This window comes from Sardina pilchardus, chromosome 4 (assembly GCF_963854185.1).
Source record: "Sardina pilchardus chromosome 4, fSarPil1.1, whole genome shotgun sequence".
Classification (NCBI taxonomy): domain Eukaryota; kingdom Metazoa; phylum Chordata; class Actinopteri; order Clupeiformes; family Clupeidae; genus Sardina; species Sardina pilchardus.
Genome location: NC_084997.1, coordinates 36,980,599 through 36,993,292, shown reverse-complemented (window position 1 = coordinate 36,993,292; position 12,694 = coordinate 36,980,599). Strand labels below are relative to the sequence as shown.

Below are 12,694 nucleotides of genomic sequence, written 5' to 3'. Positions count from 1 at the left end.
CTAACCTCACCTGTTATAAACACACACACCTCATCTGTTCACCTGTTAGAACCACACATCTGACAGGTGAACTCACTTGTAATGCTGAAGTTTAACACTAGGGGGCGCTCATGCTGATTGCTCTACTCTCATCTCTGTAATGGTGAATTTCAACACTAGGGGGCGCTCATGCTGATTGCTCTACTCTCATCTCTGTAATGGTGAAGTTCAACACTAGGGGGCGCTCATGCTGATTGCTCTACTCTCTCTGTAATGGTGAATTGTGCTCTTTTCTGTCATTACAGACTTGAGACAGCAGATGGCAGTGAAGGACCATTCAGCAGGTACATTTCAACAAGGCTGCATTGTGCCTGCTGGATCAGTAACCAAGCTCTAGATAGATAGATAGATAATTTATTGATCCCCAAGGGGAAATTCAAGAATCTCTAGAAACTCTATCATGTAGTTCTGAAGTATCAACACACACACTCCCAGTCCAGAAATATCTGTTCAAAACATTATGAAGAATCACACCATCTTATGATTTAGAATGTATGACATGAGATGAAGTGGAGTTAATAACTGAAATCTGTCCATTAGTGCAAAACATTTCTTCCCACTTAAATGCAAATAATATGTGTGAGATGACATGGAATTCGGTGATATGACATATTCTAAATAAACAATAAACACATTTTCTTGTCATTAATTAACAAATCTGAATGTCTGATCGTTTATGGTACACATAGTCAAACGTGTAATTTTCAACATTTATATGTTGAAATACAGCTGAATATATTCATCTTGGTGTATGGTTTAAATTGTTTGATGTGAGATAAATATAATCATCTTGGTGTATGGTTTAGATTCTTTGATGTGAGATAAATATAATCATCTTGGTGTATGGTTTAGATTGTTTAATGTAAGATAAAGTGGAGTTAACCCGTTTAATCCCAAATTTTTCCCAGACATGAAAATATCCAAATCATGTGCCTTGAGTAACCCTTTGAAGTAATCAATTACTATTTTTTAAAATTTTAATAAAAAAGTGGGTGAAAAGGAGTGTTTTATTTTCGGTCACAATTGTGACCGCTAGGCAACTACAGAGTCAGATTTTGGGGATTTTCTCTTTTTTTGACACATTTCTTTGTCCAATCATCTAATTTCCAATAAATTCCAAACAGAGATGATATGGGGACATTGTCCCAGGTCTGTTATTTACATTTAAATGTGTATCACAATACAATACTCAACATTGCCTCTGCAATTCTCTGCTATATTCTAAGTGTGCCGATTTTTACATAGAGAAGCCATTATATCACACTATTATACATAGCTATTGTAACAGCTGATTTTCTATGCTGTTCTTTATCTTAATTTTACTTTCAGTCATTACCTGCACATATCAGATCTAACTGACTGTCCAGATTTGATAATCATACCTCAAAAACAGTAAATTATTGTCCTCATTGACTACTATTTTACATGTCACATATACAAACTAGGTGGTGGGGGGTATAATCAACTCGCCAGTCAGCCTGTTAGAGGCATAATGCCTAAATGTATGCTGAGACCTGCAATAGACATGAACAACCTTACCATGTTTACATAGAAAAGCCATTATATCATCTATATCAACTATATACCACAATGCAACAACCACCACATGTTGCAAAAAGAGATGTCGTTTGTCTGTTTATTATTGTAAATCAAGTTTTTAAGCCAAGTATACTTCCGTACACAAGAAATTTGGTTTCTGCATTTATCCCATCCGTGAATTAGTGAACACACATGAAGTGACATCCTAAGTTACCTGGTCCCTATGCTCCAAAGGCCTCATATTCATAAGGCTCTATGTCCCCAGTGTCCTATATCCTGGGACCTATGCTCATTCGGGTATCTACTATGTGCTTTATAATGCTGGAGGACCCTGGAAACATACAATGCTTGACTTGGAGAACACAGGACCACTGTCCCTGATCCCAAATAACCCTGAGGAGCATAGGAGCCTGCTCTGACCTCAGTTATTGGCCTAATCTAGTGTCAGAACGGTGTGATATCCATTATATTGCTCAATTTAATTCATTTTACTACTGGATTAAGTAAGGTTCTAAATACATAATAGGACACAGCCTGTAACGTGGACATACAATAGTGTCAGGACAGATTGATGAGACAATTATTTTTGATCACATAAAGCTGTGCTTCTGGTTTGTCTGCCTGGCCCCTGTGACATAGGCCCTTTACTGTGCATAAGTGTGTGTGTTGGGGGGTGGGTTGGGGGGCTGTTGGGAAAGGGGTGGGGAATATATTTTCTGGTAAGGTTGTTCATGTCTATTGCAAGTCTTTGCATACTGTACATTCAGCCAATTTGCCTTCAACAGGCTGACTGGCGAGTTGATTACAACCCCCACCACCTGTGACATATGCAATATAGGAATATATAGGAATATAGTCAATGGGGACAATGATTTACTGTTTTTGAGGTATGATTGTAAAATCTGGACAGTCAGTTAGATCTTATATGTGTAGGACATTACTGAAAGTAAAATTAAGAAAAAGAACAACATAGAAAATTAGCTATTACAATAGCTATGTATAATAGTGTGATACAATGGCTTCTCTATGTGAAAATCGGCACACTTAGAATATAGCAGAGAATTGCAGAGGCAATGTTGAGTATTGTATTGTGATACACATTTAAATGTAAATAACAGACCTGGGACAATGTCCCCATATCATCTCTGTTTGGAATTTATTGGAAATTAGATGATTGGACAAAGAAATGTGTCAAAAAAAGAGAAAATCCCCAAAATCTGACTCTGTAGTTGCCTAGCGGTCACAATTGTGACCGTCTTCATGTTCACTCATGCTATGAGAACGCTGAACAAAGTTCACATATTTCATTTGCATCCCTCCATACTAGACACCTTAAAGATTATGTGTACCCAAACTCTTTGCCCTATTTTTACATAAACATACTTTTCTAAGCTTTAGTTTGGGAGCTTTTGGGTGGAAATTTTCTGTTCAGGGTGCAACCAAAACATAAGCAGCTCTGACCATGTGACAAATTACACTATACATTTGGCACTTCACATATTTAACTGAGACCCTTTCAGGTTTCCACTTTTGGGGAAAATGTATTCATACTTCATACAATGACATCTGTAAAGGCACAGAAGCAAAAAAAAAAAATCGGTCACAATTGTGACCGTTGGGATTAAATGGGTTAATAATATAATCATCTTTGTGTATGGTTTAGATTGTTTGATGTGAGGTAAAGTGGAGTTAATAATATAATCATCTTGGTGTATGGTTTAGATTGTTTGATGTGAGATAAAGTGGAGTTAATATTGTAAATAGCTCCATTAGTGCAAGAACACATTTCTTCCTTCTTAATATTACATTTCTTCCTTCTTAATGTTACATTTCTTCCTTCTTAATATTACATTTCTTCCTTCTTGAATGCATAATTGTGTGATATGACATGGACTTCTGTTTCTCAAATCTAAATAAACAATCTCCTTTTCAATAATTAAAAAAAATCTCAGTGTCTCTTTGTTTATGGTATGAATAGTCAAATGTGTCGTTTTCAGAGTTCATGTCATTTTCAGATGATCACATTCTGTTATTGTTTGCATTTTATAACATCCAAACTGATTTGGAATAGTTTCCCCCTCACTCCACACGTGCTCATCTCCTCTGTTATATACGTACATATATGTAGTAGTATACAGTACAGTACGCCAGTGCACTGGCCACTCACACATGCCAGTCCTGCAGTAGTATACAGTACAGTACGCCAGTGCAGTGGCCACTCAAACATGCCAGTCCTGTAGTAGTATACAGTACAGTGGCCACTCACACATGCCAGTCCTGTAGTAGTATACAGTACAGTACGCCAGTGCAGTGCCCACTCACACATGCCAGTCCTGTAGTAGTATACAGTACAGTACGCCAGTGCAGTAGCCACTCACACATGCCAGTCCTGTAGTAGTATACAGTACAGTACGCCAGTGCAGTGGCCACTCACACATGCCAGTAGTAGTATACAGTACAGTACGCCAGTGCAGTGGCCACTCACACATGCCAGTCCTGTAGTAGTATGCAGTACAGTACGCCAGTGCACTGGCCACTCACACATGCCAGTCCTGTAGTAGTATGCAGTACAGTACGCCAGTGCAGTGGCTACTCACACATGCCAGTCCTGTAGTACGCCTGCGGCATTGGCCCAGTTACTGTACATGCCAGCAGCTATGCCTGCGGTAAAAATAGGGTGATGGGGGAAAAACATCAGTCCAGCTAAGCATTCAATAATGAATACTGAATATTACATTATATTAATAGCCTATATTTAATGTGCGATATGTAGAATTTAGGCATGGCTGCATGTTACCGATCAAAATGACATAGCCTTACTGTAACTCAAAACAGTTGTTAGACTTATGTTTATTGTTAAGCTTACCAAACCATCTTGTGGAAAGATGCATCATCACATGAAATCACATCATCACATGAAATTCATAACGATGTGACAACGATCTCTGATATATGATATACTGTAAGTGACATCACGCTCAGGATCTGCCACTCCTGCCACTCCTGCCACTCTGTAGCTGATCGAAATTGGGTCATTCCGTGTCAAATCACCCAGTGCCGGAAAGTGACCCTCTCCGAAGAAATCTGAAATAAATCACAGGTGTTTGTAGACTAGACCTATGCACAAATCTGAAATAGTATACCTGGATCACTAATGGTTTAAAATCTACAGCCCTTTGAAGCTTCAAGTCATTTTAAGCATTGTGGTGAACAGTCCTTTTTGGTCAACTTGCAACGTTATTGGTTCTTTTGGTATTTCACACACATCAGTGAAACTATGTGAATGGAAGCACATTTTCCTGTTGAATTAAGAAATCTAATCAGATGAGACGTGTCTTGTGTAATTTCCCCTCTGCAAAGCTCTGAAAATGGCTATAAATTCATTATGTGAAAAGACATCATCACTTTTGAAGGCTTCTCATTCGAAAGGTATGTGCCACAAATTTCATCAGGTTTTTTTCCCACTCATATATGGACTATAAGGTCATGTCCATGCATCAACTTTGGTTGTAATCGTTGTCATATTGTCAGAGCATTTTGTTTTAATTGGGCTTGATTTTCAAAAAGCCCATTTTCGTCCTATCATTTCACCATGTGGACAGTTAACAGGATTTTTTTAAATTTTACCATATCACATTCTGTATGTGAGGATCATCTGTCCAAAATTTGGGCTTGTTGCTGAGTTTCTTTATTGGAGATATGATTTTTGGAAAATATTCTCTATAAATCCACTGAACTTGCATTGGATCTGCAGTACTACTTTGCACCACATGGGATGCTCTTTTAATATAATGGAAGTCAATGGAAGAGTAAGAGATTCACTTGTTTGCTGCACATATCCAATCTAAACACACATTTTATGGTTCATAGTTGAATTGCTCCAAGTAATGATTGCAACATGAACAACATACTACTCATAAATAAATCTTATTTAGCTAAATAAACTGATCAAGCTAAATATACACACATAAGACTGACTGATCATACATGCAGCAAGAAGATTTAGCTTGCCATCTTTGTAACAGTTTTCTACACCACCATAGAAGTTGGAAAATGAAAGTGAAAAGATTGAAATGAAAGATTTATTTATGAGTAGTATGTTGTTCATGTTGCAATAATTACTTGGAGAAATTCAACTATGAACCATAAAATGTGTGTTTAGATTGGATATGTGCAGCAAACAAGTGAATCTCTTACTCTTCCATTGACTTCCATTGTATTAAAAGAGCACCCCATGTGGTGCAAAGTGGTACTGCAGATCCAATGCAAGTTCAGTGGATTTATAGAGAATATTTTCCAAAAATCATATCTCCAATAAAGAAACTCAGCAACAAGCCCACATTTTGGACAGATGATCCTCACATACAGAATGTGATATGGTAAAATTAAAAAAAATCCTGTTAACTGTCCACATGGTGAAATGATAGGACGAAAATGGGCTTTTTGAAAATCAAGCCCAATTAAAACAAAATGCTCTGACAATATGACAACGATTACAACCAAAGTTGATGCATGGACATGACCTTATAGTCCATATATGAGTGGGAAAAAAACCTGATGAAATTTGTGGCACATACCTTTCGAATGAGAAGCCTTCAAAAGTGATGATGTCTTTTCACATAATGAATTTATAGCCATTTTCAGAGCTTTGCAGAGGGGAAATTACACAAGACACGTCTCATCTGATTAGATTTCTTAATTCAACAGGAAAATGTGCTTCCATTCACATAGTTTCACTGATGTGTGTGAAATAGCAAAAGAACCAATAACGTTGCAAGTTGACCAAAAAGGATTGTTCACCACAATGCTTAAAATGACTTGAAGCTTCAAAGGGCTGCAGTTTTTAAACCATTAGTGATCCAGACATACTATTTAAGATTTGTGCATAGGTCTAGGCTACAAACACCTGTGATTTATTTCAGATTTTTTTGGAGAGGGTCACTTTCCAAATTGGCTGAAATTGGGTGATTTGACACGGAATGACCCAATTACATGTAAGCCTTTTCCTGTGTGGCATAAACAGCAACAGCAAACAGCACAACAGCCAACAGCACAAGCAATTTAGCATCTTTTCCTGTGTAGCATAACTACAGTCAACAGCGCAAGCAATTTAGCATCTTTTCCTGTGTGGCATAAACAGCCAACAGCACAAGCAATTTAGCGTCTTTTCCTGTGTATCATAACTACAGCCAATAGCGCAAGCAATTTAGCATCTTTTCCTGTGTAGCATAACTACAGCCAACAGCACAAGCAATTTAGCATATTTTCCTGTGTAGCATAACTACACACATAACATAACACGTGTGGAATTATATATTTAACATAAAAGTGTGAAACAACTGAAAATATGTCTTATATTCTAGGTTCTTCAAAGTAGCCACCTTTTGCTCTTGGCATTCTCTTGATGAGCGTCAAGAGGTCACCAGAAATGGTTTTCCAACAGTCTTGAAGGAGTTCCCAGAGATGCTTAGCACTTGTTGGCACTTTTGCCTTCACTCTGCAGTCCACACGGTGGTTGGAACCAAAGGTCTCAGATTGTGACTCATCAGACCAAAGCACAGATTTCCACTGGTCTAATGTCCATTCCTTGCGTTCTTTAGCCCAAACAAGTCTCTTCTGCTTGTTGCCTGTCCTTAGCAGTGGTTTCCTAGCAGCTATTCTACCATGAAGGCCTGATTCAGGCAGTCTCCTCTTAACAGTTGTTCTAGAGATGTGTCTGCTGCTAGAACTGTGTGGCATTGACCTGGTCTCTAATCTGAGCTGCTGTTAACGTGTGATTTCTGAGGCTGGTGACTTGGATGAACTTATCCTCCGCAGCAGAGGTGACTCTTGGTCTTCCTTTCCTGGGACGGCCAATTTCTTTGTAGCGCTTGATGGTTTTTGCGACTGCACTTGGGGACACTTTCAAAGTTTTCCCAATTTGTTGGACTGACTGGCCTTCATTTCTTAAAGTAATGATGGCCACTCGTTTTTCTTAACTTAGCTGCTTTTTTTCTTGCCATAATACAAATTCTAACAGTCTATTCAGTAGGACTCAGCTGTGTATCACCCCTGACTTCGCACAACACAACTGATTCCCAACCCCATTTATAAGGCAATAAATCACACTTATTAAACATGACAGGGCACACATGTGAAGTGAAAACCATTTCAGGTGACTACCTGTTGAAGCTCATCCAGAGAATGCAGAGTGTGTGCAAAGCAGTAATCAGAGCAAAGGTGGCTACTTTGAAGAAACTAGAATATAAGGCATATTTTCAGTTGTTTTACACTTTTTTGTTAAGTACATATTTCCACATGTGTTAATTCATAGTTTGATGCCTTCAGTGTGAGTCTACAATGTCAATAGTCATGAAAATAAAGGAAACTCATTGAATGAGAAGGTGTGTCCAAACCTTTGGCCTGTACTGTATATATATATATATATATATATATATATATATATTGATGCTTAAAGACACATACACACACACACACACACACACACACACACACACACACACACACACACACACACACACACACACACACACACACAAAACACAAGAGACACAAAGTCTTTTTTTTTTTTTTTATCAAATGCAGTGATTTAAGGAACAGGTCAATTTCTAACTTCTTCTTTTTATGAATAGAAAAACGTAGCTTGTAAAACAAAAAACGTTCACTACATATTCCAAGGAGTAATTATCAGGATTATCATAATAAAATAACAAATCGTTAACACTAAGAGAGTGTGATGGATCAAAAAGGTAACAATTTAAATAATTGATAAAAGTTTTGGTCTTCTCACACTCAAAAAACAAGTAGGCTAGTGTTTCATCCACCCCACCACTGAGCTAGGGAACAAACACTACTTGTCTGTATATTTTGCTATTTTATAATAACACTCACTGGGTATATCTTTCACTGTATTTGTAATGCACTATTTACTAGGCAATAACCGAGCTGTTTTCCAATTAATATCAGAAATTAAAGAACCCCAATAGAATTTCCCTCTAGGCTTTATATGTTTTCTGGATTGAAAGATCTGACGGACATGTTTATTATTAAAAAAAATTATCAAGTCAACCCTTTTCAAAAGTAACTTATGTTCAGCGTGTGTCCAAACGAAATGACAAGTGACTTTTCATAACTTTCATAAGCTTTCATAAGCTGGACTCACGGGGATAGCTTTAACCAGTGTTGAAGTTCTGAATGAAACAGTTTGCAAGCAAGAAGACACTGTTGGTGAAATTTAGATAACTTGACGGGTAATTTGGAGGGTGTCACATTTTAAAAGGAAAGAAAGGCCACCAACTCGTTTAAATACATTATTTGGAGAAAAAAAACACAAAGAATTGGAATAAATAAGACACCTCCTTATCCATCCAATTCTAAACGAGTTTACATGTGTCTGTGAAGTCCAAAAAGCTCTGCGATTCTTAGTCACAGCGAGATGAGACCTATATTGCACGAAAGGGCAGAACCGGGGCTTTCCAACGAGACTAGACACTTGTCTGTACGATCAAGTATGAAAATAAAATAAAATCGTGAAGTTAAATCAAAGTATATCATATATTTACAGTCTATATTGCTCTGCATTCACCCGCGCTTCCAGAACTCTCGCTTGAATTACACGCGAACCCGACATTGCACAGACATGACACGCATATCAAATGAAAGAGGAGAAACAGAGCCTTCCATTGATACCAAATACATCGATCCTTTAGTATTATAAAAACAGACGAAGTGACAAACAAATAATAATGTCATATAGCTTCGGCTATACCATTACTCTTGTTTGATTTAGCCTACTCGTGAAATCGCCATCAGAAAGATATGGCACGCATATCAGATGAAAGAGGAGAGCTAGAGCTATCCACAGATACCAAATACAATATTGTAGGCCATGAAACAGACGAAGTGACAGCAAAATAATAAGTTCATTCAGCTCCACTTACCCCATGTTTTTGTGTGGCATAATAGCCTATGTTCATAATCCAACGTTATCATGGGTTTCTCTATGGCAAGTCACGTTCATAATACGGTTTTGAGATCCTAGCAAACTCCTGTATGGTATCCAATTCAAGACTCATATTGCATCCAAATTTGTTTGACAAATAAACACTTTTTTTGCCTTTACTTTATTCATTGCAATGCAGTAAAAATATTATAGACAATCATCATCTGTGCACGTCATGTGTGCTACCACGCAAACAAGTAAGGTCAGGGCGTTTACAGCTGTCCCCCCCAGTTCAAAAATGCTATCTGCGCCCCTGCGTCTTACATCACGTGAAAAGGGCTAATTAGAAAGAACCTCCTTTTTAAGCTTATTGGGTTTATTTTTCCAGATAAAGTCAAGAAAAAAATATTGATCTCTTTAATAATTTTATCATTGATAAATAAAGCTAGAGGGGGGTAAACAAAATGGGAGAGTGTCTGCCCAAACGACTTCTACCAAACATGATTAAGTCTCTTTGCAACCAAAAGTTAAGAATAGCCTAGTTTTTGTCTTGCCCATTTTTTAATTGAAGTTTAACTGCTGTCAATCGGCTATGCTTTTGGTTATGTGGATTCCTAAATACTTATCAGTTTGTTTTACTGGAATATCATTCAGAACAGTGACATAGAGACGTTTAGCTTCTGAGGCCCTGGAGAAGTGTTCAACCAAAGATAAGGCACAAGGCAGCTGATTTTTGTCCTTTATAAACAGAATGGTAGGCTATCATCTGCCAGTTGCACAATTTTAATGTCTCTGTCGAAAATATTAATACCTTTGAAATCAACATTATTAAGTAGGCTACACTTAATGCTAGCAGTTCTGTAACCAACCGAAATAAGAAGGGGGAAACTGGACTCCCCTTTTGCGATTCGGGTTCCAGGAAGTGGCTTCTGATGAAGTATAGGCTATTGGCTCCGCCTTAACTAGGCTACACACCTATGGTACTTGCACAGGTGCATGTTTCTCAGCCGTTGCCCTGTCTGCGCACCCTTCCACTACGAGGCGTCTTTATGTCTACATATTTATGGGACATAATTAGAATGCTAATAACTTGAGAAATCAGCACGATATCGAGCACATGGATAACTGTTGGATCTGCAGTTAACATCAGGACTGAAATAAAGAGACTGAGAGGCTCAGAAGCTTGAGCACGGCAGCACGGGCAGCGTCGCGAAAAGTGAAAGTGAAACGTAACTTAATTCCAGCCATTTCAAAAGGGACTGGTACTGGGAGAGGAAATGGCGTCCGTGTTTCTCTGAGGAATTCTCCTTTTTACGGCGAAACACTCAAGATTCCTGTTCTCCTGTTCTACATCAGCAGTGTCCAGTCTGCCTGTGTGTGTGTGTGTGTTTGGAGCGTTTGAGACTTAGCAGAGGAAACAACTTCACTCTCACAGCTGAAGCAGTAACGTGAGGTAAGATCCACTTTGTGATGGGCAGAAATTCTTTAAGAAACAGGCCTATTCAATATGCACAATGCATCTATCTAATCCATCAGTCAGGAGCCATAGCATGAAAAATACATAAGACTACAGTGTCACAATAATGTTTTAAGATAAGAATTTTGATACTTTCTTGATTCGATTTGGGAGCCCTACCACACCAGTGGAGACCAGACATTACAAGGCATACTTCCCCAAACACATTCAGTGAGAAGGTGGCTTCATATCATAGCCTATGTTTGTATTTCAAACATTTTGAAATTCATATGAAGTTTACATTAGGTCTATTTATGATCTGCACAATTAGTTGAAATACAGGTAGTATGTCCTATGTTGACTATTTGATATTGATTTTTTTTTATTTTGACTCACATGATTCATGATCACGTGATCTCTCATGATACACGATTGTCATATTGACTTACATCTTTAATGTCAACTGTCTAATTGAGTGCCTGTCGCTTTAAAAGAACGTGAGAGTAAGGCCTCAGTCATGGTAGGTTATTATTTGCATAACTGGTTTATCAGCTACGTGGTATTCCTCTGGTGCTTTGTTTATTTTTCAGGCAAGACAATTAACTCTTTCAGGACGTTGCAAGCTTGATGTGTGAATGGCTAACTTAACTTAATGTAACTTATTGTCGTTACTTTTGGTGTTGTGGGAAGAATTCGCCCGATCGTACTAACACAGTGAAACCTGAGTTAAGTGCAGGTGTGTGCATGCTATATGCAAGCAATATGCAGGCAGGCATCTAGCACGGTGCAAGCCTACACAGAGCAGTTTATGATCTGTTTGCAGAGTGAGATCATTGGTGCCCGATCGTACTGTAACACCTCTGGAAGAAATGGGTCTTAAACCTGTCGGGACTTTATTACGGTGGCCGAGAAGGGCCAAAAGCGCTCAATTAGAGAAAGCAGTTTCAAATACAAAACGGTGCAAATTAACAAAAGTACAAACAGAGAAACGTGGTACAAATGAAAAAAACGCACTGCAAGAAACAAAAGCAAATGCATCTTCATGAAATGCGCTGCAGGAAGAGAAACGATGCAAAACACAAAACGCTGCATCTTCATGAAATGCGCTACAAATAGAGAAACGATGCAAGATACAAAAAGCTGCAAGTACAGCGCTCCTACAACGGAAGTGCTCCAAACCTCCAGAGGGCGCTCTCACAGTGACAGCGCCATGGAGAGGCAGACACACAGGAGGATGACGAGTTCTTCTAACGTCTCAATCAAAAACTGATCGCAAGAAGAAGTTGCATTACAGCGTAGCAAGGTAATGTGACTTGTCTTTGTTTATATTAATTTATTCCACTGCTCGGTTGAGTTCCCCATTGTCCTGCGTTCTATAAGGGTGTGCATTAACTTTAGATATACGCACGGCTATGAAGTAGTTCCAATTTGTTGGCCGTATCACACTTGAATATTAATTCGCCAAACTCGTTGTGAAGTTTAAATGCACTGTCACGTTACATACAAGCTGTAAAATACAGACGTTCAGATCATAGTAATGTTTAGCATATGACAGAGGTGTCATTTAGCTAGTTAGGTGGCAGTAGGCTAAGAAAAATAGCAATCTTTCAAAGTTAACGTTCATCAGAATCCTGGGATATGCCAGCTTGACAACGGGAGATTAGAACTAACGACTGGCTTTTGGCCATAGCAACCATCCATTTAGAACTAGTAACCGC

General features: G+C 38.3%; 1 protein-coding gene across 1 annotated transcript in view; it reads left to right on the top strand.

The window, feature by feature from the left end:
• The window catches only part of LOC134077941 (integrin alpha-M-like), a 40,765-nt gene extending 40,052 nt beyond the window's left edge, over window positions 1-713 (top strand). Inside the window, exon 10 of the mRNA XM_062533578.1 lies at window positions 285-713. Within this exon, the coding sequence (XP_062389562.1) occupies window positions 285-290 (6 nt within the window). The 3' untranslated portion in view covers window positions 291-713. The remainder of the gene's footprint in view (window positions 1-284) is intronic.
• Window positions 714-12,694: the final 11,981 nt, after the last annotated feature.